Here is a 23613-nt window from a genome sequence, read left to right as displayed (position 1 = left end):
GCTGATCAAATTAAGTTTTTTGATACTAGCATGATTCCAAAAAAGACGTATGGAATGCTCCAAAAACACTTGTTTGGAACATTCCACGGGTAAACAGGTTCATTGGTAACAGGTGATTGTATCACGCTTGGTATGAAAGGCCTTGAAATGCCTGTCTTTGTAATACACTATACAATATCTGCTTGTAAGTCATGATTAACTTCTTTTCTGTATGTTTAGGCAACTCAGAGCATTTAGTTTAGCTTACAGGGCTCTAACAGCAGTTCCACATCACTCAGTATTTCCAGTGGAGAGGGCAAAGCTGCACATAGCAACAAGCACAGTGCTGATTTATTACCAGATTTGCTGGTCATTGTTCAACTAAGCTGAACTTTGACTTTGATAGATGGGGGTGTTAAGACAAAGTGTTCCCCATCAAACTCTTAGAGGCCAAAAAAGCTGGCATCTATTCTACCTGAAGGGCCCATTTTTGCGAAAGTGTTCCCTGAAGGTGTGCTGCTCCACGTCGAATGAGGCGCACTTCCGACGCAGGCCGGCCACCTCGATGGCCTGCAGAGGAGCCACCTGCTGTTTGACTAACAGGGCCTGCTTTCTCACATTGTTCCACTTCTCTGGCGACTCCTGCAGACGGACAGATAGATAAACAGATAGATATAACGAGGAAGATGAATTGAAGGAGATAAAGGCAAGGCAGGCAGGAGTGGCAGATGATGAATTGCCAGGAGGAATGGAACAGAAGAGAGACGGGTGATTGGAAGACACAAAGAAAAGTAAAAGAAAAGGCTCCTTGTCAGCTGAAAGCAACAGAAGAAAGAATATGCGCCGGTAAAAAGAATGTGAAGCGACTGAACATCATCAGTCCTTACCTCTAACTGCTTATAGACCACATCAGGCAGCTCCTGCTCATAGACCTTCAGCAGAGCGATGGTTTGCTGCAGGGGCTCAAACATAGCATTTGTGGTGGTTTGTCTTTCCTTAACAGCCAGCAGGTGACCCATGACGCTCACAAGGCCACCGTAGTCGCCCTCCTCCACCCGCTGGCTGAGGCCAGCCTCAGTCACACTGATGAACTTCTCCAGATCTGACAGACTGAGGATAGATGGTGATGATCATTAAAGGGACGTGTATTAATGGCTCATTTGAAGTGTGTATTTGGCAGAGTCAAGGTCATTTATGTATCCTGTGAGTGCTACTCAGCCGGTGACATCAAATGTATAATGCCTACTGTGGCGCTTGAGGTTTATTTTAGATAAGTTTAGCTTCGAGCCAAAAATAGTAAACAGAAAACTGCATTATTCAGAGGTGTGGAGGTTGACACACAGATGTTTATCCAGTTCTGATGGAGAGATGCTATCAGGATTCATTATGGGAAACATAGGATCCAGTGTTTTTGGAGTTTGACCCATTCTAGGGACTTTAAATCAGATTATTCCAGCCTGTGACCATCCTTTTTTAAATCTCTCAATTACAAGCTCCACGAATTTATGCAAGTGTAACACTAAATCTAACTAACAGCAAATCTACTCAACCCATTTACACCAAATACCATGACCAAATACACGTGTAGAAGCTAAACTATTTAAAATATTGTACTTCACCTGTTGGTAACATGATCGACAAGGTGCTGCTTGAACATGAAGCTCCACTTTTTGATGATGTTGAGCAAGGCGGTCTTCATGCTACGGCCATCCACCCTCATCCATCCGAGGAACACACGCACCGGCTCCAGACCCTGCACCTCCTCGTAGAGCTTCTCGTACCTACAGCATGGCAGCAAATGTAATTAGAAGCAGATGACCATAAAAATGACCGCAGATAGAAAATGAAGAACATGCACTTTGGCTGCACTTGACCAATACCCACCCATCCACCTGCTCTCTGAAGTTCTCCAGCGTTGGCGGGCTCTCTGAGACGCTGTCGTCATTGTAGCCCTCCATCTCCTGGCTGCTGAGAATGTGGCCGTACAGAAGGAACTGACGCATGAACTCCTTCCTGTCGTCCACGTAAAGATAGCTGTAGCGCTCCAAAGAGTTGCGAAACTCGCAGCACGCTGCCATGACGTCCTGCACTCGCTCCATGAGGAGATGGCGCATGTCTGCCAGATCAGCCATATCCTCCATGTCAGCCTGAGGGGAAAGTTTGACAGTTTTCTTGGACCAGGAGCATGCTGATGGGAGCGATCTGCATTTCAGATACTGCAAAAAGAATTCTAGATGTTGGGGCTTCGTCACGCCGTCAGTACCTGGTAGTGGGGGAAGGGGCTGTGCTGAGCAAGGCGCGGCACCAGCGATGAGATTCTGAACACGTCATTGATGAGGCTCTCCACCAGCTCAAAAAAACTGTCCCCCATCCCGAACTCCAGAGGTGGGGTGAACACCATGTCAGGAACCTTCAGATCCAGCTGAGCTTCAAATAGAGGAGCCACACATGCTCTCTGGTCTGGACCCAAAGGAAAGAATTGGAAACAGGTGACCGCTGGAGTTAACCGTACGGATGTGTCATGATGCATGTATATATCAATGAATTCAGAACATTTGCACATGTAACATTGCAGACTGGTGGGAGAGGTCCAGCCCCGGAGTCAACAGCAGCACACTGGTCAGACTACTCGAGGCGAATCCAGATGTACTGAGTCTCAAACTGAGTATTTTTATTTGGTTCCTGGGATCCAGAAGAAGAGTTGTTTGTTGAGATAAGGACTCATTCGTTGGTAGTTGTGCTGTGGGTTTGACATCAGCTCATAAAAATAACATCTGCTTTGTAAGAAACTGAAAATATTTCATAATGATATCTATTTATTTGAAAGTTCAGCCCCCATGGTATGTGCTCAATAAAATTATGGCCCTTGGACAAATTTAGTTGAGACCCCTGTTTTACTTGTGTTATCAATAGGTCACAGGCCGAGCGTAATGTTCTGCCAGTGATGCTGAATATAAAGTGCAGCTGAAGTAACATCTCAGCGATCGGGTCCTCAGATGAATGCGCTTTTAATGTGGCTTATTTGCCTATCGTTGACATCGTTGTCATAGCAACTGCTGCAGAGAGTGTTGTGTCAGTTGCAGCTGCAGAGTTCACACATTTAATGTTACACTGGAAAATTTGCTCCTAAATTGTACATAAAGACTGTGTCTCTGTCTCTCTAGGACACAAAAACAAGTGTAAACATAGTTGTAGAAACCGCCTGAGTGAGAAATAAACATGGGATAACTGTCTGAGCCTTGTCTGCCTTAAATATTATTTTTTTTATCTTTGAACAAAAATCAGATGTGGACCTGAACCCCTGCTCTAGAGGGCTGCTGTGCTGAGACATTTCCAGGTCAGTTCACTGAATACAGAACCTCCATAATCACGAAAGACTGTTTGAATCCTCACCACGAGAGAGCGAGAAGAAAAAGAGGGAGCAGAAGCAAAAGAACTTGTCGAATAATGAGGAGAAGAAGAAGAAGAAGAAGAAGAAGTGGCCGCCTGGCAATCATCCATCACATCTTGAACCACATCCCGGTCCATCTAAACTGGTTGACAAAACTCCTGCCAGCAAGTAAGTCCAGACCAATTTCAAGTCCGCAGCCAATACAGGCGGACACCCAATTGACATCAAAACCCCTGAGGGTGTGTTACCAAGATGCTGTCCAACTCAGAGCTGGCTGGAGGATGATGTTTTTGGTTTGCTGTAGAATCAGGCTGCAATTTTTGGATATTACACCCAGGGTTGGCAGCGACATCCTGGCTTTGAGAAAACAGTAGTAACACCGCCATCACTACAGCACTGCTAATATTAAGCGTGAGTGTCTCCACTTGTGATTCCACTTGTCTGCGCGTCGTTTGTTCATTAACGGCCTACCGGTGTTGTCCAGGAAGAACTTGAGAGAGCGCTCGATGCTGCTGAAGAATCCGTCGATGATCATGTCGTCGATGTACTCCACGTAGGCCTTCCACTCCTCAGAGGCCCGCTCGCCTCTGAACAGCTCCAGATTGCTCTAAGATGCGGCAAAGCAGCGTGACACTCATGCTGAATCATCTCTACCACATTTGAAAATGAGAATCAAATTTCAAAGCAAATCAGAAACTGCTGACTTGGTAATAAAGCTGCAGGATGATGAAATGCGAGTGAAACTTAAAGCCTTAAAGTTTGACGTATCACACATATGTGAAATCCTTTTTAAGCACCTTAAGCAGGAAGTGGATCTTTTCTCCGGAGGACCGTATCAGACTGTAAAACCTGTCCAGCCTCTCAGGCCTGTCCTCCAGACTGAGCAGTGCATCTTTTCTGCCCTCCTTCCTGTCAAACATGGGGCTGGCCCAGGACCTCATGCAGCTCTGGATCTCCTCCACGTTGTCCTTGGTCCTCTGAAGTCGGCTCTCCAGGTCGCAAACGGAGTCTCGTACCTCCTGGATATACTGCCAAATACCTAGATGGGAATGGATGATGGAGATGGGTGTCTGAGAGGTTAAAAGAATTGAAAATGAATGAAAAAAATGAAGCTGGAATGGGAGGGTGTGACCAAAACACTTTAATCTCCAAGAAAATCTCGAGCAAGAACTTCCTGTGTCTGACTATCTTGTTGCCTTCGGCCATGATTTGTAATTGAATTCAACATGTCTCTACTGAGCTGTAATCAGCATATTTTAATGACTTGTTTTGAACATGTTTTAGGTTCCAATGTATTATTTTTTCCTACATTTATTATTTGCAGTAGCCAACAATATTAACAATATGAAATGAATAAAGCATGGTGCCTTGTAGTACTCTGTATGGTATGAGGGCATCAGTGTGGGGCTGTTGTGGCAGGTAGGTTTGAACTAAATTTAGACATTATGATGTGTGGTTCATGTGCAAAATGTGACTGAAACAGATGCAGAATGGCCATTTTTGAAAGTGGCCCTGCTAACAGCTGCTGTCCTGCTAACAGCTTTGTTATTTTGTGGCTCCACCCATTAATCAACAGCCGGTTCTGTGGTGGTGCTTTGAGCCAAAAGCTAATGTCAGCATACTAATGTGTAAAGGCTAATATTTATCACGTTCACCATCGTAGCTTATTGAATTAGCATGCTAATTAATTAGCACTAAATCCAAAGCAGAACTGAGGCTGATTCGAAGGACATTTGTTTTGCAGGAACTTGGTCATAAAATTATATCAGAGACATGGTGTTTTTGACCTGATGTTGGAGCGAGATGACAGCTTGAGGGATCATCGTAGTGACAACAGTTTACCCCGATGAGATCATGGTTACCTTGACCGAACTTCATGGCAGTCCATGAGATACTTCAGCATGGACAGACCGTCTGACCTACAGATGTACCCACACTGCTAGTTGATTGGCTCAGGCCTCTCTTATTAGAGCCAGACCAATAAAGTAGCCGAATTGATCAATCAGCTGATGTCTTGGTCAGTACTTATCTTGATCATAATACTTAAAAACACAAAGGGTCCTTAACAGAAATGTTGATTTAAAACAGTTACTATGGAAAAATCCATCGTCATTGGGCTTCTTAAATTCAAAGGCCTTCAAATCCAATGTCGTTTGGTCTATAATCCTTAATTTCATTTGCCATTGAGGATGCAGGATGCAGTTTCAATTGGCATGACAACAAGCAGCCTCCAACAGGGTCCCCCTACAGAGTCTGACAGCAAACTCCTCTCGGCATCACGAGCTCGGTGAAGTGTGAGTGCTGGGTTTATTTAACAGTAAAATGCAGCGCTGAACATCAGCGGGACGGGCTTCCGTTTCAAATTAATTACAAAAACTTTACAAAGTGTTTGATACACAGAGCCCACAGATGCAGCACTAATATACATGTGAGCTCTAAATTGGAACGAATGCTATGTTTCCTCACATGTGGGAAACACTTCTTTTCACTCAAGTGTCGTCAGCGGTCGAATGCTGTCAGTGCTCATCAGAGCCAAGATATATAGAGACAGCAGCCAACATATGCACCAAATAAATCTACAGCAGACAAAAATTTCCACAAGATCCCATCCCCCCCCCCCCCCCCCCCCCCCCCACACACACACACACACACACACACACGAGGCAGATATGTGTGCAGCTACTGTATGTTATGCAGAGGGACAGCGAGTGTATTCCCACAGACGGTTGGGTGCATTGGCTTGTACCGTAAACACTCTTTTCATTTCTGCTACGTTCTTCTGGGAATCCCGGAGTCGGAGAAACGAACAACACGTCTGGCAGCAGAGTGTCAGGCAAAGCTTATCAATGATTGAATGCCTCTCCTACTCTTATTTTAGAGTTTTTTCAAAATGCAAAGCATTCATGTCACATCTCAGAAAAGCCGGCTCTGCCCCAGAACTGATAGGAACGGAGGGAAACTCCAGCGAGAGGGATTATTTCTATAATACTCTGTGAATTTAGATATACATGAATGTCTGCTTGACCATAATGCATTGCTGTTTACATCATATACTCCACTAAAACCTCCCACTGACATGATTGTGTACTGCAGTGCTGCAGCATGAGGATTTTGGGTAGTTAGCAGGAGCAGTGACAGCCACTCAGACTTTAACTACAGCGTGAGGAAAAGACATCGCAGAGCTGGACTGACTCGCTAATTGGCAACATGGCATTCATCATGTCCAAAAAGATAAAGAAAACCTTAAGGAATAGTTCAGCGTTTTGGGACAAACTCTTATTTGCCTTTTTCTGGAGAGTGAGGCGAGACAATGAATCAATCTTTACTGTTTATGTGAGTTAAAATGGCCTTTAACACCGAACATGTCGTTCGTCAAGAGCTGTATCAGGTAGCTATCAGTTAGCATCCTGACCTTGGCTGTTCCAGTCCAGACTCTCCTCCGCCTCTCTGAGCCGAGCGTCGATGTCCCTGAGCTGGCCCTGAACCAGAGGCCGCTCCACGTCGAGCATCGAGCGCATCACCTGCAGCCAGACAGCGGGAGAGGGAGAAAGATGTGATGTGATTTTCAGCTCCCATTAAGTGCGTACAGAAATATCATTTTAATATAACTCTCTGTGCCCTTTCGGCGGCCACACAGAGGCCCAGAGCATCAAGACAGGATGTCATCCTCATTAAAGTCAGTGTTTCTGGATCGTTCCGTGTTGCCATGACTTAATTGGACTTGAACTTTTAGCTACCTGAAGCAATGAAATGCTGGATTTTTAATATGGATTCGTCTCATCGAGGGAGCTGCGATACGTGTGGTTGAGCTTTGTGGGAGCTGTCCTCTGTGAGGCTGAGTTAATTACATCAGTGATTGCTCCTACATTGTTTTATGCTACATTATTAAAATTGCCATTTTGCCCCCATGCCCACTTCCCATTAAGACCAACAATAGAATTAAGCGTTTGATAGTGTCTGTGGCAAAGAGAAGCATATTTTATGCGCTAAATTTCATTAAGCAAACACACACACACACAGTGCACATCCGTATTAGCATAATTTGAGAATAAATGTCTGTTTATTAACTTTCTGCATGCACGGCAATCGCTGCAGTTTAGTTGGGTGGAATGTAACTGATCCAAGCCATGAGTTTGACATTTCTGAAATTGTATCAGAGCACAGAAAACACTGGAGCCCCACAAGGCTGTAATGCACTTTAAACACCAGAAAACACGACTGATGGATGGATGAAAAACAAGACAACTTTACTAATCTTGGCTTCAGGTCAGATCTATAGTGGTGAGCTGGCAGTGCGCGTGTAAGTACGTTAGCTTGCTAGCATTAGTGCTAGCTTAGCCACAATGACATCAAACAGCTGGGGTGAGCGAGGGTAATGAGCCTTTAAAAACCACGTCCTAGCAGCTTTTAGCCTAATCTAAGCCCACCTTGTTGTATCTGGTCACAGTGAGCTCCAGGTTGGCCACATACTGCCACAGCTGCCCCCTGCTGGTGTAGATCTGCACTGCAGTTTCAGGGATAGCCTCAGTCCGTCTGGCCTCCAAATACTTCACTTCCCGCAGCACGGACGCCAGCTAAGAAGAGGTGCACAGGGAAATAAGAGGCGCTGGAAGGCGTGAAGACATTTACAACCAGACCGTATAGCTAAAGTTTCAGTTTTATCGGTAAAGGCTGCTAACAGCTTTACTTTTAAGGCCCATTTCACCATAAAAAAGGATTTAAAAAAATCAAATATTCAGTACTAAAGTAAAGAAGCAATTCTTTAGGGCAGAGGGACCCAACATTACTGACTTTAAATGAAAAATTGAAATACTAAAACAACTCAATAAAAAGATAAATGTTCATACAAAATACAACATTATGTATTTATAGGCTCCTATGCAGCTGCAGGCAGGTGCATGATGGAAGATGTGCAATATATCACCAAACTAATAAATCACTCAGCTCCTGTCCACGGGTATTGAAAGCAAAAGGATGACAAGCAGCGACACATCTAACAGCTCGTCTTGGATCAGTTGTTCGAGCATGTAGGCTGGATGTAAAAACCTGTGGGTTGAAGTTGACCGAGATCAGCTGAGTGGCTGGGTCTCTGCTGATTAATGGCAGGCTGAGGTTGTACTGAGAACTCTCGCCCACGGTCTCTGTCCACGTCTCATACAGGCTGGTGGAGTAGCTGGAATTCCAAACATAAAGAACACAATCTGCGATCACAATCGAACAAAAGTTATTATCACAGGAAAAACAATTTATACCTCTCCTGCCGGGGTTTAGCTGCGCTTCACATTCCCATTAAAAGGCCCGGGGCTTTTATTTCACAAGGCCACAGGCGTGAAAGCGGCTCACATTACGGAAATTAACGTAAGCAGCGCAAACCAGCTGCTAAAAGGCATATGATTGAGCCATTTCTCGAATCCTCTGAGAGTGTAAACAAAAGGAGATGCACGATTTGCTCGTCCGTGTCAAGCAGACAATAAGGGCAAGGGAGAGGTAGCGCTGGAGGAGGGTTAGCTGTAGGCGTGGGGGGGTAATATGAGGATAAACGCTGATTCATCTGGCTGGGAACAGAGAATATGTCAGGGCTCTGTACAGCTATATCAATCTGTAAATAGCCGCGATTATGATGAGAACTTCAGTGCGCACTGTGTGCTCCTTATTGGATTTCTGCTGTGAGCTTCATTTCCTGATAGTGGCACCGCAGACGCAGAGGCAATCAAATGCCTCGGTCATGGCCATAAATCACGCTGCATTTTGTCTGTGAGGGTAATGAGTGAGCATGCCCGTCCTGTTCCTGACTGGAATATGTATAATAATGGCGGCGTTCATCGGAGGCAACGGCAGCGATTATTACAGTATAACAAGGGCTCTAATTTCTGACGGGAGTAAATTGAGGGCAAAGAACTGCTGTTGTTCATCATTCCGTTACTCTGGGTGGGGGACATAAGGCAAGGGGCGATATGAAGCGTGTGAAGCATAAAGAATGGCCGTTTGTCGGTAGCGTGTCCATGTGCGCGCTGTGATATGCATCTCATTCACAAAAGACATACTGGCACACATCTGGGTATGCCACACACTCACACACACACACACACACACACACAAGCACTTCAGTATTACCGCACTTGGAAGGACATGCAGTGACTATATTGATTCCTCAACCTTTAACCTTCCTGTGATCTAACACCAATACTAATCGAAGCTCTTTAAAAGGGCTGCAACAAATGATAACTGTCCTTCTTGATTAATCTACCCGCTATTTTCTGCAATCAATGCATCATTCATTTGGTTTTCACTGGGATTGTCTAATGTTTCTAAAAGCTAAAACTCATGCCATCAGTTTCATTGACAGGTGCAAAAAAAAGGTCAAAAATGTAATGACTTGGCAGCTCTGTGAGGCCTTTTAGCTTCTTCTGAGGTCATTGTTTTAGCTTTACGGCCAAAAATGTTCTGTTTGGTTCAGTCTCAGTACTGTCAACAACCCATATAGTCAACAGCACCTCAGACCGCAGCCTCCAAAATGATCATATTAATTCCTCTGAAACAGTTCCAACAAAAGATGAACATTAGAACCTTCATAGAGGGAGGGTTTATTGCAGAGCTGTTGTATTAAACTGTATTAGCTTCAGCTAAATGTGCCTAATTCCTGCAATCGGTGCAGTATATAGATACAATATAAATATGTTAACATGCATATATATATATCGCACTACATAGTGCAGTCAGCACTTACTGTGCAGTACAGTGCTGCTAACAATCCCATGATGCCAAGCATCAGTGTTATAGATTACAGCCAGGACTGGGTCCATCAAGCACAGTGAATCGCAACAAAACACTTGTAGTAATGATGTAAAGTGACGACGATGCAAAAAAAATTTAGGTGTCATAATTCTCGCATTACCCCCAAAATCAAGCTGAAACCTGGAAGTGGCCTTGTGGTGCAGTGAAAAGAGCAAAACATGTTCACGGTGTTGGATTCTTCTCATCTCTGCATGAGGACATTTCTTCAAAAGTGTAGAAACAGAAAATCTCTGTGTCTCTTTCTCTCTTTGACTCTAACAGAACTCAGTTTGATTTCATACAAACAGCCCCCCCACCCCACCCCCGGGGATGCTTTATCTTGCAGGTTTTGATGTTGGATGTGGTCTAAAAAGGCCATTTCTCACTTGGCATCAGTGAGCAGTGACAGAGCATATGGGATTATGGGAAGTCCTGTGAAATAATCTGCAGAGCAGCGCTGCAGTAATGAGAACATAAATCATGTCCCGAGCTGCGTGTCTACATGATATTCCACAGGGGCTGCTTCATAAATGTTATACACTCAACTAACAAAAACACAAATGTTCAGTTTGAAAACAGCGAAATTACATTAAAAATCACGTCAGAGACAGCAAATATCTGATTCATGTTGTTGGCTTTTATATTTACAGTCCAATAAGAAGGCGTCCCATTCTGACACCGTCTATTCTGTTTAGTCTTCCTTCCTGTTCTTTTATTCAGAAGCCCATACATCGAGGCATGATGACATATGGTGTAATACACCGAGATAAGATCCACACACACCTGTCCAGCAGTTGCATCATCTCCTCATACTTCTCGATGACCCTGGCTCCTTCTGCAGACTCCAGGCACCTGCAGAGACGATGAAATTTTACAACCCATGCAAAGGTTATATCCAATATCTTTCCAGTGGCCAATATTCCAAAGCATCATTTTTACGAGGCCTTTAAAACAGCTCACAGAGCGATTAATTCACAGTGAGACTGCTGGAGATGCATGACCACGCCGAAATTCATTTTTTAATCTGGCGTGCTGGAGACAAGAGAGGACGCTCACGGGTAGGAGAGGTGTCTGAATTGGGAGAAGGGGGTCTGGATGCGCTGCTGTAGCTCCTGGGCCCATCTCAGACCACCAGCCACCGCTGGCATATTTTTATTCACCAGGGTCCAACCTGAGGAGGTTAGGAATCATTATTTGCACACATAATTACCACAAAGACAGTGAAAGATTGAGATATATTATTATTGTAAACATATTTGAGACAATTCACAAAGTGAGGCTACACTACAGTAGAGGTCAGCAGTTCTTCTATATGGTCTTTGATGAGTTAAAGACACTGAACGCCACGCAGGTGTTTCCAGCGACTACGTTTACATGCACACTAATTTCCCACTACATCGTTACATCACTTGGACTATGCACAGCTGCATGTCAATGGAATGATTTTAATTTTCACTAGTCAAGTCAGGAAATTCCTTTGGAATAAAGGCAACACATTTTGCACAGGTAAACATCATCAACACCTCCGGCTGATTGGGCCTCTTGTCAGGGTGAAGCTGGCTCGAGCTACGCTGGAATTCTGCGAGCCACAAAATTCAATGAACCAATAAGAACGATGTGAGGGCAAGATGTCCCACCCTAATGGAGTCCACATACCTGCTCGCACAGTCCTAACAAAAGGTCTAACGAGGCAACGCACTGTGAGTGAAAACACTCTGTCACTATACGGATGGACTGCGAGTGTGTAGGCGCTTTAAGGGTTTTCAATGATCTCTCTTGATTACTCTCTTTTTAATTCAGAAAGTTTTAAAATGAAGATGAAGTTCTTATGGGTCTCACTGCTGATATGAAAGTCATATTCTCACTCAACTTTTGGGTGCAGTATGTGCCTTTATTAGAGAATTCACACTAGAGACGTGGCAGTAAATGAGGAACGGGAACGACATGCGCCAAAGGTCCCAAGCTGGACACAAACCGCAGACACTGTGGTTCCTGGTTCGGGGCCATAAACCTCTGGGCCACCTCTAATGCCACATAGTCATGAATATAGTGTTTATTTTATGTCCCCAAGATTTGAGAAATGTATCTCTGGGATTTCTGCCTCCACCTCAAAATTCACTCGGTCGTCATCTCTAATCTTTACCATTACTATTCTCATCTTGGCATCCAAGCATAACAATGTAAAGTTGACTTGTACCTAAACCAAACTATCTGGTGTGACCTCCCAGTCACATTCTAGCAGGATCCATGCATTTGTACCGAGCAGAAACTTTGCTCACTCATACGTCTCTGTGAAGTGAGTTAACTGAACAAGCGTTGTGTGTAATGACGGCACGGTTGTGACTCTCACCCAGCTCCTCTCCGGTCTGGATGTGTTTGTTGTAAAGCAGTTTACAGCCGTCCAGCTCTTTATCAAACATGGAGACAAGGAGAGGGTATCTATCCAGAGCATCTGTGGCCACTAAGGGGCGCTCCAGCAAGCTACCAAACATATCCAGAACCTGCAGACATCAGATAAGAGAAATGGCTTCCAGTAAACATGTGTAGATGTGTATGTGTGTGTGTGAGAGAGGAACAGCGAGAGATGAAGTTCTCAGACCTTGAAGGCGTGCTCCAGTCCGGAGGCGTCATCAAAGGCCTGACAGAAGATGGCTCCTAGTCGTCGGTCTGTGTCATCCACCTTAAGTTTGAACTCCCTCACATCTTCCTCATACTCCTGCAGGGCAGATAGCTCAGCTAGACCACGGCCAAAACACCACACAGCGGCGCGAGCTAACGCAGAGCCAGCACAGCAAATTCCTCTTCACATCTCACTGACTCAAAGCCATCCAGCAGGGAGTACTGACTGGGTCTTACAAGCAAAGTAAATTGCTTTTCTTGCTATAACTCGAGAACATCTTGGTTAAGCAACTAGATGGCACTGAAAAAAAAGGCAGAAAAACTATTTGCTCCACAAACAGTGGAGTGACCAGACTGTGGTGGTGTTTGCCAGCTTGACAAAAAAAGGGCATGTGCTGAGAATTATTCAAGGGTAAAAATTACACTGAGCTTGTAGCGTGTAGTACATTTCATTAAAGCCTTGTGAAAATGAACTGACCTTCAACATTGCTCTACAAAAATCACAGCCCATTTTGCCCAGCAGGGAAGTAAACAAAACCCTCATGCACCCTGTGATCCTAAAACTCGTACCATGTTGCTGAGGTCCAAGCAGTCATAGGGCTTCTCTGTGAAGGATTTGTACATGTCTGCAAACTCTTGGTGGAGCATCTGGACCTGCTGGCTGAGGGCTCGGCCTCGGACGCCTCCGATCTCCAATTTCTCAAGCTTCAGCAAGTCCACAGCTGTCAACAGGATGTCCTACAGGGGAAAATAAATGGAAACTGGAGGGCAAACAAGCTAAACTGCAAAGACACGGCCTGATTTTTTTTACATAAAGCAAATTAAAGTTTGACAGTGCATGTTTCTCAATGATTTTGCACCTTAATGGTCTTGATCCTGCTCATAAAGTGGTCAAGTCCAGAGAAGACCAACAGTGGGGAAAAGTCCCAAGGTCTCACTGAGCTCCCGTTCCTCTGGTACTGGCTTAGATTAGCCCTACGGTCCTCGTAGGTGCTCCTGAAGAGCTGCAGGATCTCCAGGCTCGTCTGCACCCTCAGGAGACTCTCTGAAACCTCTCCCCTCAGAAGCTCTTCTGGAACTAGATACACCCGGGCCTGGTGTTGAAGTGCAGTAACAAGTTAGCTCAGCTTGTGCTATAGTGACAGCTAAATGTTTAGCTCGCCCCTGCTGACATGTTTACACTGGAAACCACGGGGGCAACATAAAGGCAGGCCCACACTTTGTGGAAATGTCTTGAGTGGCTTCAAAAGTACGTACGTACGTAATCTAGTGTAGAAGGTGGATCACCAAATAAATCAATGAATCATCAATCATATAAAATATATACATCATTTATATTTTATATATACATAAATGTAACTATATATACTTACTTTTAATATATTAATAATATTAATTATATACATTATTTAATTTTATATATTTTTTGTTTGTTTGTTTGTTTGTTTGTTTGTTTTTTTGTGGCGCACAGATGACCAATAGCAGCAGAGTTGTCATCCAATCACATGATGGTTTCCTTTTAAAATGCCTGTGGAATCATCCAATGGTTGTTTGTGAAGTCAACAGGCCAGCCTGAGTAGATCAACGTCGGTAGCATTCATGTGCTAATTAGAGCTATTTGCACCTTCGCGACGGCGCAAATAACCACGCCCCCCGCCGACAGATGGTTCATTTCCAACGATATTTGGAGCCGGCGAAGTTCCCCGTAAACTTCCCGTAAATTGCCGATAATCAACGAACTTCGCGGGGGTTAACTGGTCGTAAATGTGGTTTTTCATGCAGTGTACCATGTTCACTGTCCACACTTGTCTCTGGTCCTTTAAATGATTGATTGATTAAATTTGCATGGCAATATGAAGCAAAAAAGCACAATATAAACTGAAATGATGAGGGCCGTATAGAAATTGTTCAGCGTTTTCTATACGGAGTTAGGCGAGAAGATGGATACCACTCGCTCAAGTTTGAAGCAACTTTGCTTATCTAAGCTGACTGTCTCCTGGCTCTGCCTACATACGTCACAGACAGATGTGAATTTTATCGATTTTCTTATCTCACTCTTGGCAAGAACGCCTTTCTACTGCATTTTCACCTAATCTTGACACCCTTTGTTGATGATATTATGCTTACATGATGAATATGTCTTTAGAATATGTCTTCAAGGGGAAATATTACTCAGTGACACACAGCAAACACGGGCAGGATGGTATTCCAGATAGCATCACCAGTTGGTCTCTGAGGCTCTGGGCAAAATAAATAGAGATTCCCTTGTGTACGCTGCTACATGCACTGTGGGTTCTTAAACGCCACAGGATATACACCAAAAGGGGGCCTAGTGGGCTAATCCAGTCCTGGTTGATAGGTCTTTGCTGGGAGAGGGTTTCTGGTACATTATACATTCTGCCAGCAAAACTGAACACAAAGAAACACAAGAGAATCTGATAGCATGAACAGTGAAAGCCTTTGTAGCTCTAAAGAATAAAGAAAAGAGTTCCACCCACAGTAAATCTTTCTCAACAGAAAATCCAAGAAAAAAAATCCCAGTACCACCCACCCACTCCTATTTCCTTTAACTGGCAGGTGATCTCTGACAAGTGCAGTTCAGACACACCACAGTAATGACTACTTAGCAACAAGGACTGCTACCACGAAAAATATAACTAAAAGAAACAGGCTCTTGGGATTGGATTGCCTCTTGACACAGAGGGGACTTTGCAGCTGACCTGTTGTATGAAGAGGTTGCAGGTCTCCTGCAACAGAACAATGAGGCGTGCTGGGGTGTTGTAGTATCTGGAGTTGGCCCACACCAGGCATACTGTGTGCATCAAAGGGGCAATTTGACCCCTGACATCTGGAAACTCAGCGTTCTCCATGTCCTCAAACAGGCGTAGCAGGGGCCTCAAGTAGGTGCTGATGTCCTTCGCCTCCTCCAAGGCTGGAGAGTGAAGATGTGATCAAAGTCAGTTCAACAACAAAAAAATATATGTGAAAAAGTAGATGCATCTACCTCAGAAAGCCAGCCTCATTTCATGTCTGTATGTACGGATTGTGTCATTACCTGCAAGGACGTCCTGTTGCATGTTTGTAAAAGCAGGAAAATAGCTGCTCTCGACAGCCTCCAACAGCATCGCCATCTTATCCACCTTAGAGGATTTTAGCTGCAAGTGGATGCACTCCAGATCTGCGCATCTTCAAGTAGAAACAGAGGACAACAAAAAGGTTTCCAGCACATTCGTAGAAAACCGCAGATTGGCTTGTACCACAAAGCTGTATGAAGCTATCAACAGTGAGCTCTGTTGAAATTTACTTTGTAGACATCTGAGATAACCCCCAAAAAACTCAGCAAAATTTCATTCCAGCTGGTAGCAACCCCTTTTAAAATGGCACTTTACTAAATCAGGCTGCATTAAAACTTAAAAAATGTCTTAGCCAGTAAAGCTAGCAAAGCTAGTAATGTGTCAGTCAGTCACTAATAATCATCTGTGCTGCAGTCCATAATAACAAACAACTATGTTAACAGAAAGATAGCAAGACAGACTGTAAAACAACTGAGAAAAATAAATATCCTTTGTAAACATTGACATGACTTTACTTCTGTGTATATATGGCAAAATATATTTCAGAGTTAGCGCTAGTAGTATTAAGTTTACAGTGAGAGGGAAATATCCAATTATGCTAACTACTATGCTAGGTAACATTAGCAATATCAAGCACGACATTTTGTAATTTCAGGTATTTTGTGGTGTTTTTGTGAAATATAATTTAAAATTTTTCCAGGTTATATTGTCACTAAAAATATTAATTAAATGTCAAGGTAAGCTGCCTGTTTTACTCTCCCAATCTAACATAGTGTATAATAGAGGCTAATATGTTAGCGTGCCGCAAGCGACGGTGTCAGTAAGTTCAGTTGACTATGAAACAGCTACACCTGGCAACAGGCTACAGCATTTTCATTAAGTGTCAAGTAAGATATCTCAGCTGTACTCCTCATTAGCTAACTAGCTCTTTTACTCTTCATTGAAAACGAGTCATATTAGCCGCTAATAGTTGTGTTAGCTTGCCCACCTAGCCGTCGTGTGCATATTCAGTTACAGCCAATCTATGTATAAACGAGTACGTGTGGTGAAGCAGTTATCATTCAGTGGGTAAATCTCCACTTAGTACACAGTTACATTACAACTAGGCTAAGTTTGAACATGTCATGCAACCAGTCGATGTACTCCATTTTTGCACACCTCCAAGCAGAGAACAGATAGAGTACAAACAAAGTTTTTGTCACATTTGCACAGAGGATAAACAAATGATAGAACTAGTGGATACTGGCCTCATAAGATATAATTCTGTTGTGTTAGTAAAACAAAGAAATAAAGAGAGCACCAGGCTCCAAATTACATTTTTCACTTGATTGCACAGGTGTTCTGAAACTTGAATAATTAGTAGCACCAGCAAAAACTTCTACAACTCTGAAACAATTCAACTCTGAGGTCCTGTAGGGACACGATATTGTAGCACAATCACGACACTGGAGGAAGTGTCTCTCAGAAGTTGCCAGTGGATATGCAGTGTCTGAAATAACAGCGATGCTGACCTGCTCTTCCAGAAGAGCAGCTCTGTGTGTGGTGTGGGGTTTTTGCCTTCCAGCAGAGCCTCAGAGGAGTCTTTCTTCAGGACGGCGCGGATCTGATGGCTCCACTCAATCACTGCTGACTCCAAGGAGTGGATGATGCTCTTATCCTCCATTTCCCCCCTGTGAAGTTTCCCAAGCAAACCATTTCTGAATGCAGACAAATGATGCATTGACAAGAACTTTTATGTCTCATGTGTTTGTTTACATTTTGTCTGTCTCCAGGGCAGCTTGCTCGACCCTCTCGGAGCCAACGGGGAGAGGCAGCAGAGTCTTGCCTTGAACTTGGCCGGACACCACAAACACACTGGTCTTGAGGGAGTGGACGTGGCGTTTGACATCCTGAGACACTACCTGCGGCCACTCAGCGTGGTTCCTACTGTTGGACAGCAGCGGGGCCACAACCTGGAGCAGTACAAGGAGTTTTGTCAACATAGAAAAATGTCTGCTTTGGAGCAAACCTTTTGGAGTAAACTCACTTAAACAATCACTTAAGTATGAAAAGTAAAAGTACTCATTATTCAGCAGACTGGCCTGTGCCACTGTGTGGTAATTAGTTTGTGATAATGTAATTATTTGCAAATTTACTTATAGGCCTACTTTATGCACTGCTAGATGGTGGCAGCCTCAAAGCAGTCCATCTATCTTTCAGAAGGGCCCTAATTTCAAATCTAGCTTTAAGGCCTTTATTATTTTAATAAACATCGTGCTCATATAACCTTAATTAATGTACACATTACATCTTGGTTTACAATCTCAAGTTCATCTTATTTATTTATGATCTCATTTATGATTTATTTACCTGTATATTTTTAGTAATAGTGCACTTTGTATTTCTGTTGTAGAATTAAGTTTTTTTTTTTAATCATCATTACTCGAATCCTCATTATTCATTTACATTATATCATTTATATATTATCATGTTAACATTTAAAATACTCATCATGGCCCCCTTTAGTTCCTGCCTACAGTTGTTTTACTTGGGACGAATGTGTGTTTAACAGTGATAAGTGTAACTGAAGAGACTGAAGTTTGGTGTTTTACTGCCTTGCCATGTTGGTGTTGATTAAAGATTATTATGTGAAGACAAACTGTAGTTTGAAGAATGCTATTCTTCAAGAACACAGGGTTTCACTCACATGCATTTGCACATGCACAAGTAATGAAAAAGTTAGTTACTACAAACACACTTAGCCTCTGTCCACCACCACAAACTGTTTGCAAATTAGAAACTAATGCACACAATGCACAGAGAGTGGGAAATAAGATGGGATGGGGGTTGATGGGTAGGGTGTGAACAGGGCCCCGCTCATTTTGGCCCCTGTGGCGCCTTGGTGCTAATCCGGGCCTGGTTAGGTGGCACATGAATATATTCTGTAGAAACGTGGTGATCTGCAAGTGAAGTAGCCTACAAGTCCCTACTGAACTACTTCCGAAGAGTACTTGAGTTAAGCACTTAAACCACATGATGCATAACAGTTGTGCTCGTGACAAAGTCATTTATCTCATTTAGAACCTCACTCTGCAGCTGAACTGTGGGCGGCAGAGAAATGAACGCGGTCAAGTCGAGGCAGCCCTGACAATAATTAACATATGCTGCTCTGCTGCTTACCTCCTCAACTAGAGCAGAAAACTGATCTAGCGGAGCGTAAGACAAGTCCCCGTAGAGCAGCTTGTCCCTCATGGAGTCTGGACTCAGCGCCCCTTTGCTTTGCTTTACAAAATACACCGCCTTGCTTTTGGAGGCGGCCGTGAAGGCGGCGGCGGGCTGCAGCAGCCCGGCCGCGCTCAGAGACACCACCAGCGTCCTCTGCTCGGCTCCGTCCACGAACTCCTGCAGCACCCGCCGGTTGTCCTCACTGGACACGCACTTCTGCCATTTGTCCCGTTTCAGCTTAAGCGTCCTCAGCACGTAGTCCGCTATAAAGTCCAGTCTTTTGTCCTCGGCAGGTGTCTCCTCCATGTCCGCGGGGCGCTCTGCTGTCCCGGGTCAGTCCCGATGAGTGTATGAACTGATTGTGTCTCGGCCTCCATAGTAACGCAGTGTTTGGATTAATCAGGCAGTTGCTTAGGGGACACGAGCGACCTAGAGCTGACCCAGGATCAGGACATCCCTCTGTCCGTCGAGCTGTTGATTGACACCCATTGTTCCCCGCGAGCTTTTTGTTTGAGTTTCAGGGGGAGTTAAGGGGGTGTAGGAATTTTAAGCCCACCTGCACTCAAATAAGTTTTACTTTTTCACCTCTCTGTGAAACTGCATGCAGGGGTGAGTTCAAGTTCATTGGGACACCTGAAGACTAGCTGGCTGGCGCGACCCCAGTTAATCAGTGTGCAGGACAATGATGTAGAAAAGAGATTTTTGAAAGAAAGAAAGAAAGAAAGAAAGAAAGAAAGAAAGAAAGAAAGAAAGAAAGAAAGAAAGAAAGAAAGAAAGAAAGAAAGAAAGAAATGCAGTTAACAAGAAAACACTAGTGCAGTAACATGTGGAGTCGTGTTTGTAAGTTTAATGTCCATCTAAAAAAAGACCATTGGGATGCAACAAGACAAGGGGGTCGAGTTTACAGAGCAACTTGCAGGTTGGAGACAACAGTGATTCATGTCGTAAAATGATGTAGAAATGTTCAAAAAGTATCTGTACACTTCAATGACATGTGGAGTTTCACTTCCGTCTCAAAAGACACAAACCGGATGTGACATAACATAATAAAAACACAGGTCCCTGTGCTAATTTGACACTGGAGAGGTGGAAAATGTGCATTCATTTGCATATGATGGAAAGCAGCCCAATAATTATGAGACCACTAGGCATCCAAGAGACCATGGACAATAAAGATTAGAAATAATAATGGCCGTTGGTGAGGAATTGAGTCGTGCTATGAGGAGAATCACTGGCGACAGCTAACATTATACCTAACGCTGTGTTCACATCACAGCATTGTTAAGTTTGCTGTCAAATATCAGGCTATAACAGAGCCCGCATACATCGTCTAATACTGGCAAGAGTGTGGACAGTTCCCCATAAAAGAAACTAATGCTAATATAATACTACACTGTGTTTTCCAATGCTGAACCAAGCGTGACAGAGACTGATTTGAATGTGAAGTTGATTTACCCATTTGAACTTGCAAATAGTTCATCTAACAAGTATTTATATGTAGATAGAAAGTTAATAGATGATAATATTAAAACATTAAACCCTGCATTAACTTTTGAAATGATTGTTTCCAGGAAGCATTAAGTATAAATTTACCCACTGTGACCTGCGAGTTGCTCTTTAAAGCTGTGCTGTCTGTGTTGGTAAATGAGAATACCATTTATTTTTCTGAGAAACTGTATTTTTAGCATTGCCCCACATCTGCTGCATAAGGGAGCCAAAGAGGGAAAAATGCTTTCATGTCAAGTAGGACGCATTAACAGAGGCTTCAAATAGAATTTCTGCAATATTACATATGTTTTGATGCAATGATGGACAAGACTGATGAAGTGTCTTAAGATTTTAATATTTTCAGAATCTACATCTGAAACTGTGTCATCTGTATATTAACTATACCACTATTTTATTAAAATGAAACATAAGTATATAGAAAAGAAAATGTATATATATACACACAAAACACACACATACATATAATGTACTCAAATGTGCTGAATTGTGCTGAAATGTGCTGGACTATGCTTTAGTTTGGAACGGCTGGTGTACTATGCACATGCATAAAATTGGCAGGAGAAAATAGGTACCCTTGAGCAAAGAATGAACAGCACACGACAGGACACAGTTGCCACCAGGTGGTATTAAACTGTTACTACACCAGATAAGACAGAGTCAGCAATGTGAGATCATGTAATTCAAGCTTTATGGAGATAAAGTGGGAAAATGTTTTGATTTATTTCCTAAAGAAGAAACTCTAACATGTCTTTAGTTGAGAGAAAATACTCAAAACACTTCAAGCATCTTATACTAATGCCTCTGAACAAAATACAAGTTTAGAAACCCTTTTCAATGTGCTTGTAGTGAAAAAGAGAGCAGATTTAGGACATTTTGCAGGGCTATTGCACTGGGAACAGTCTAACTAATGGACTCTGAAAGTCGTTTGTGACATATTGTGTTTGAAAAGAATCAGCTGGAGAGAAATGAGTGAGTTTGAATGAGGGCTCCTAATGAAGGCACATGAAATCACCTAATTCTAAGAGATGTTCTACAAAGAGATGTCCTGGTGAGATACATGTCATCTTCATAGATAAAATGAGCTCATTCTTTTTTCTTTTTTCTTTTTTTTTTTCATCAAACCAGATGCTTATCCAGCAGCATATGGGAGTAATCTGAGGAACAGACTTTTATTTTTTCCAAAACTAAAACTGGGAAACTGCACTTCAACTTATTCTGTATTTGATTGAAACCAATTTAAAAGCAACTGCAAATACTTATTTTATACTTTTTCTCCAACAACCCCCTCTGTCATGCCGTCCTTAATGTTGTAACAACAGTATTCACTGTAGAGAAACATAACCCAATAAAGAAAATGAGACAAAGTAGAAAGTAAATTTGAGGATTAGGGAAGCTGAAAAGAGTTATTGCTCTAAAGTTTGATACAGTGTCTCAGAAAGGCTTTACAGGCCCTTTGAGACATTGTATATACAGTACGTCCAGCCCACGCTCTCTAAGAAGAAAAGGAAAAACTCTCTAAAAGTGAAGAAACCTTGGGACAGACAAATCCAGAGATCCCCTCTCCACGGACATCTGGGAGAGCAATAAGAGATGCAGGTGGGAAAATAGGGATGGTGTAGTGGGAGTTGGGGATTGAGAGAGTTAGGGAAGTTGGGTGGCGGGTTTACTTGGAGGATGAACCTTGGAGGTTCTTGATTGCCCACAGGAATTCTCTCCTCAGGGAAGGTCGTGTATCATCTTCTCTTCTAAGCTGACAATCCTGTCCATTACACCGTCCCCTCTCGTCTCCAGAGCTTTCTCCTCCTCCTGCGGGGTCTGCTGGATGTTTCTGAGGGACTGGGGGAGATGGGACCTCTTCTTCTGCCACTGCAGCTGTTAACTCTCCAGCGCTCTCTGTGTCTGGTTCAGTGCAGCCTTCGGTTTGTCGTTCTCCTTTGTCGATGGGCCAGGCTCTTGTCTAATTCTTCCTGCTTCTTGTCTTGCCGCTGCTCCATCTGCTGTATCTAACAGAGACTCTTAGTTTCGATGGCTGGTGGCCACCAGCTCTAACCTCACCAGAAGGTGCTTTCAAAGGGTGTGGTTGTGGCAGTGGTGTCCAAAGCTTTTTCTTCTGGACAGAGCACCCAATTTAGGGCCTTCTCAAGCTTGCTGTGGAACATCCTTGGGACAGCAGCTTGCTGTGGTACATCTTTGGGTGTAGCAGCCTGCTGTGGTGTATCCTCAGGCTGCCTTTGAGGATGCTATCCCTGGGCACTGTCTCAGGTGAGATTGCTCTTTTCCCAGCTCTGTAGAAGCTGTAGTTCAGAACAGGTGGTTAATAACGACTCATCTCCTCAGCCTCAGGTCCTCACTCCCTCTTTTGTAGCAATATCCAAAGCTTTCTGAAGACCTGCATCAGAACAGACACAAAATGTTGAAAAAGAAAATGCAATTATAACAACAGCCGACTGTCATGGGGTTGCACCATGTCTTCTAATAAATAGGTTGTACACAGCTCTTCACACAGCCAAGGGAGGTGCTATTTTTAATTCCATCCAGCAGGCTGATAAAAGTGTTGCTACTTATGCTGTGCCATGCCAATTACCTTTTTGCACCACTTCCCCTACTCTTTAAGGCTCGCATTAGCATTAGCAATCACCTTTGCATGGTAAGCAGGCATTAGCTAACAATTAAATCTTTGCTGTGCTTTGCAGATTTAACAGTGAAAACAGCTGTAAGAAATATAATCAAGAAACACAGTTTAATTCAAAGGTCATTAGTTGAAATATTTTTGGGTACCAAGTGTTTGTTTGTTTTCATGCAGTTTCCTGCACAGACTGTCAAAACAGAAGTGGACATATCCAACGTTATTTATGGAGGGGGACCCTGGAATGTACCATATGTAAGTCAGCACAGATGGATGTTTCTACTGGTATAAATGCTCTTGAATGCGTTCTGCAGTATCTCCCAAAACTTGATAACACATCAACATTATGCCACATGAAAATATAAGTACATATGTATTAGCTGTGCAACAAAAATCACCAAACTGAGGTTATAAATTATGCCTACGCAAATGGTAGT

General features: G+C 43.3%; 1 protein-coding gene across 1 annotated transcript in view; it reads right to left on the bottom strand.

The window, feature by feature from the left end:
* dnah9 (dynein, axonemal, heavy chain 9) overlaps positions 1 to 19347 on the bottom strand; it is a 118232-nt gene extending 98885 nt beyond the window's left edge. Inside the window, exons 1-21 of the mRNA XM_070990066.1 lie at positions 18997 to 19347; positions 17593 to 17789; positions 17349 to 17507; positions 15819 to 15949; positions 15484 to 15695; positions 13624 to 13857; positions 13334 to 13501; positions 12744 to 12860; positions 12495 to 12645; positions 11201 to 11315; positions 10928 to 10996; positions 8417 to 8543; positions 7798 to 7944; positions 6783 to 6891; positions 4168 to 4409; positions 3842 to 3977; positions 2243 to 2439; positions 1864 to 2126; positions 1599 to 1760; positions 867 to 1089; positions 455 to 621 (exon numbers count right to left, since the gene is read on the bottom strand). Of these exons, the coding sequence (XP_070846167.1) occupies positions 455 to 621; positions 867 to 1089; positions 1599 to 1760; positions 1864 to 2126; positions 2243 to 2439; positions 3842 to 3977; positions 4168 to 4409; positions 6783 to 6891; positions 7798 to 7944; positions 8417 to 8543; positions 10928 to 10996; positions 11201 to 11315; positions 12495 to 12645; positions 12744 to 12860; positions 13334 to 13501; positions 13624 to 13857; positions 15484 to 15695; positions 15819 to 15949; positions 17349 to 17507; positions 17593 to 17789; positions 18997 to 19347 (3677 nt within the window). The remainder of the gene's footprint in view (positions 1 to 454; positions 622 to 866; positions 1090 to 1598; positions 1761 to 1863; positions 2127 to 2242; positions 2440 to 3841; positions 3978 to 4167; positions 4410 to 6782; positions 6892 to 7797; positions 7945 to 8416; positions 8544 to 10927; positions 10997 to 11200; positions 11316 to 12494; positions 12646 to 12743; positions 12861 to 13333; positions 13502 to 13623; positions 13858 to 15483; positions 15696 to 15818; positions 15950 to 17348; positions 17508 to 17592; positions 17790 to 18996) is intronic.
* Positions 19348 to 23613: the final 4266 nt, after the last annotated feature.

Source organism: Chaetodon trifascialis, chromosome 21, assembly GCF_039877785.1.
Source record: "Chaetodon trifascialis isolate fChaTrf1 chromosome 21, fChaTrf1.hap1, whole genome shotgun sequence".
NCBI classification, from domain to species: domain Eukaryota; kingdom Metazoa; phylum Chordata; class Actinopteri; order Chaetodontiformes; family Chaetodontidae; genus Chaetodon; species Chaetodon trifascialis.
Note: the sequence above shows the minus strand (reverse complement) of the source record. Positions and strands in the feature narration are given on the sequence as shown.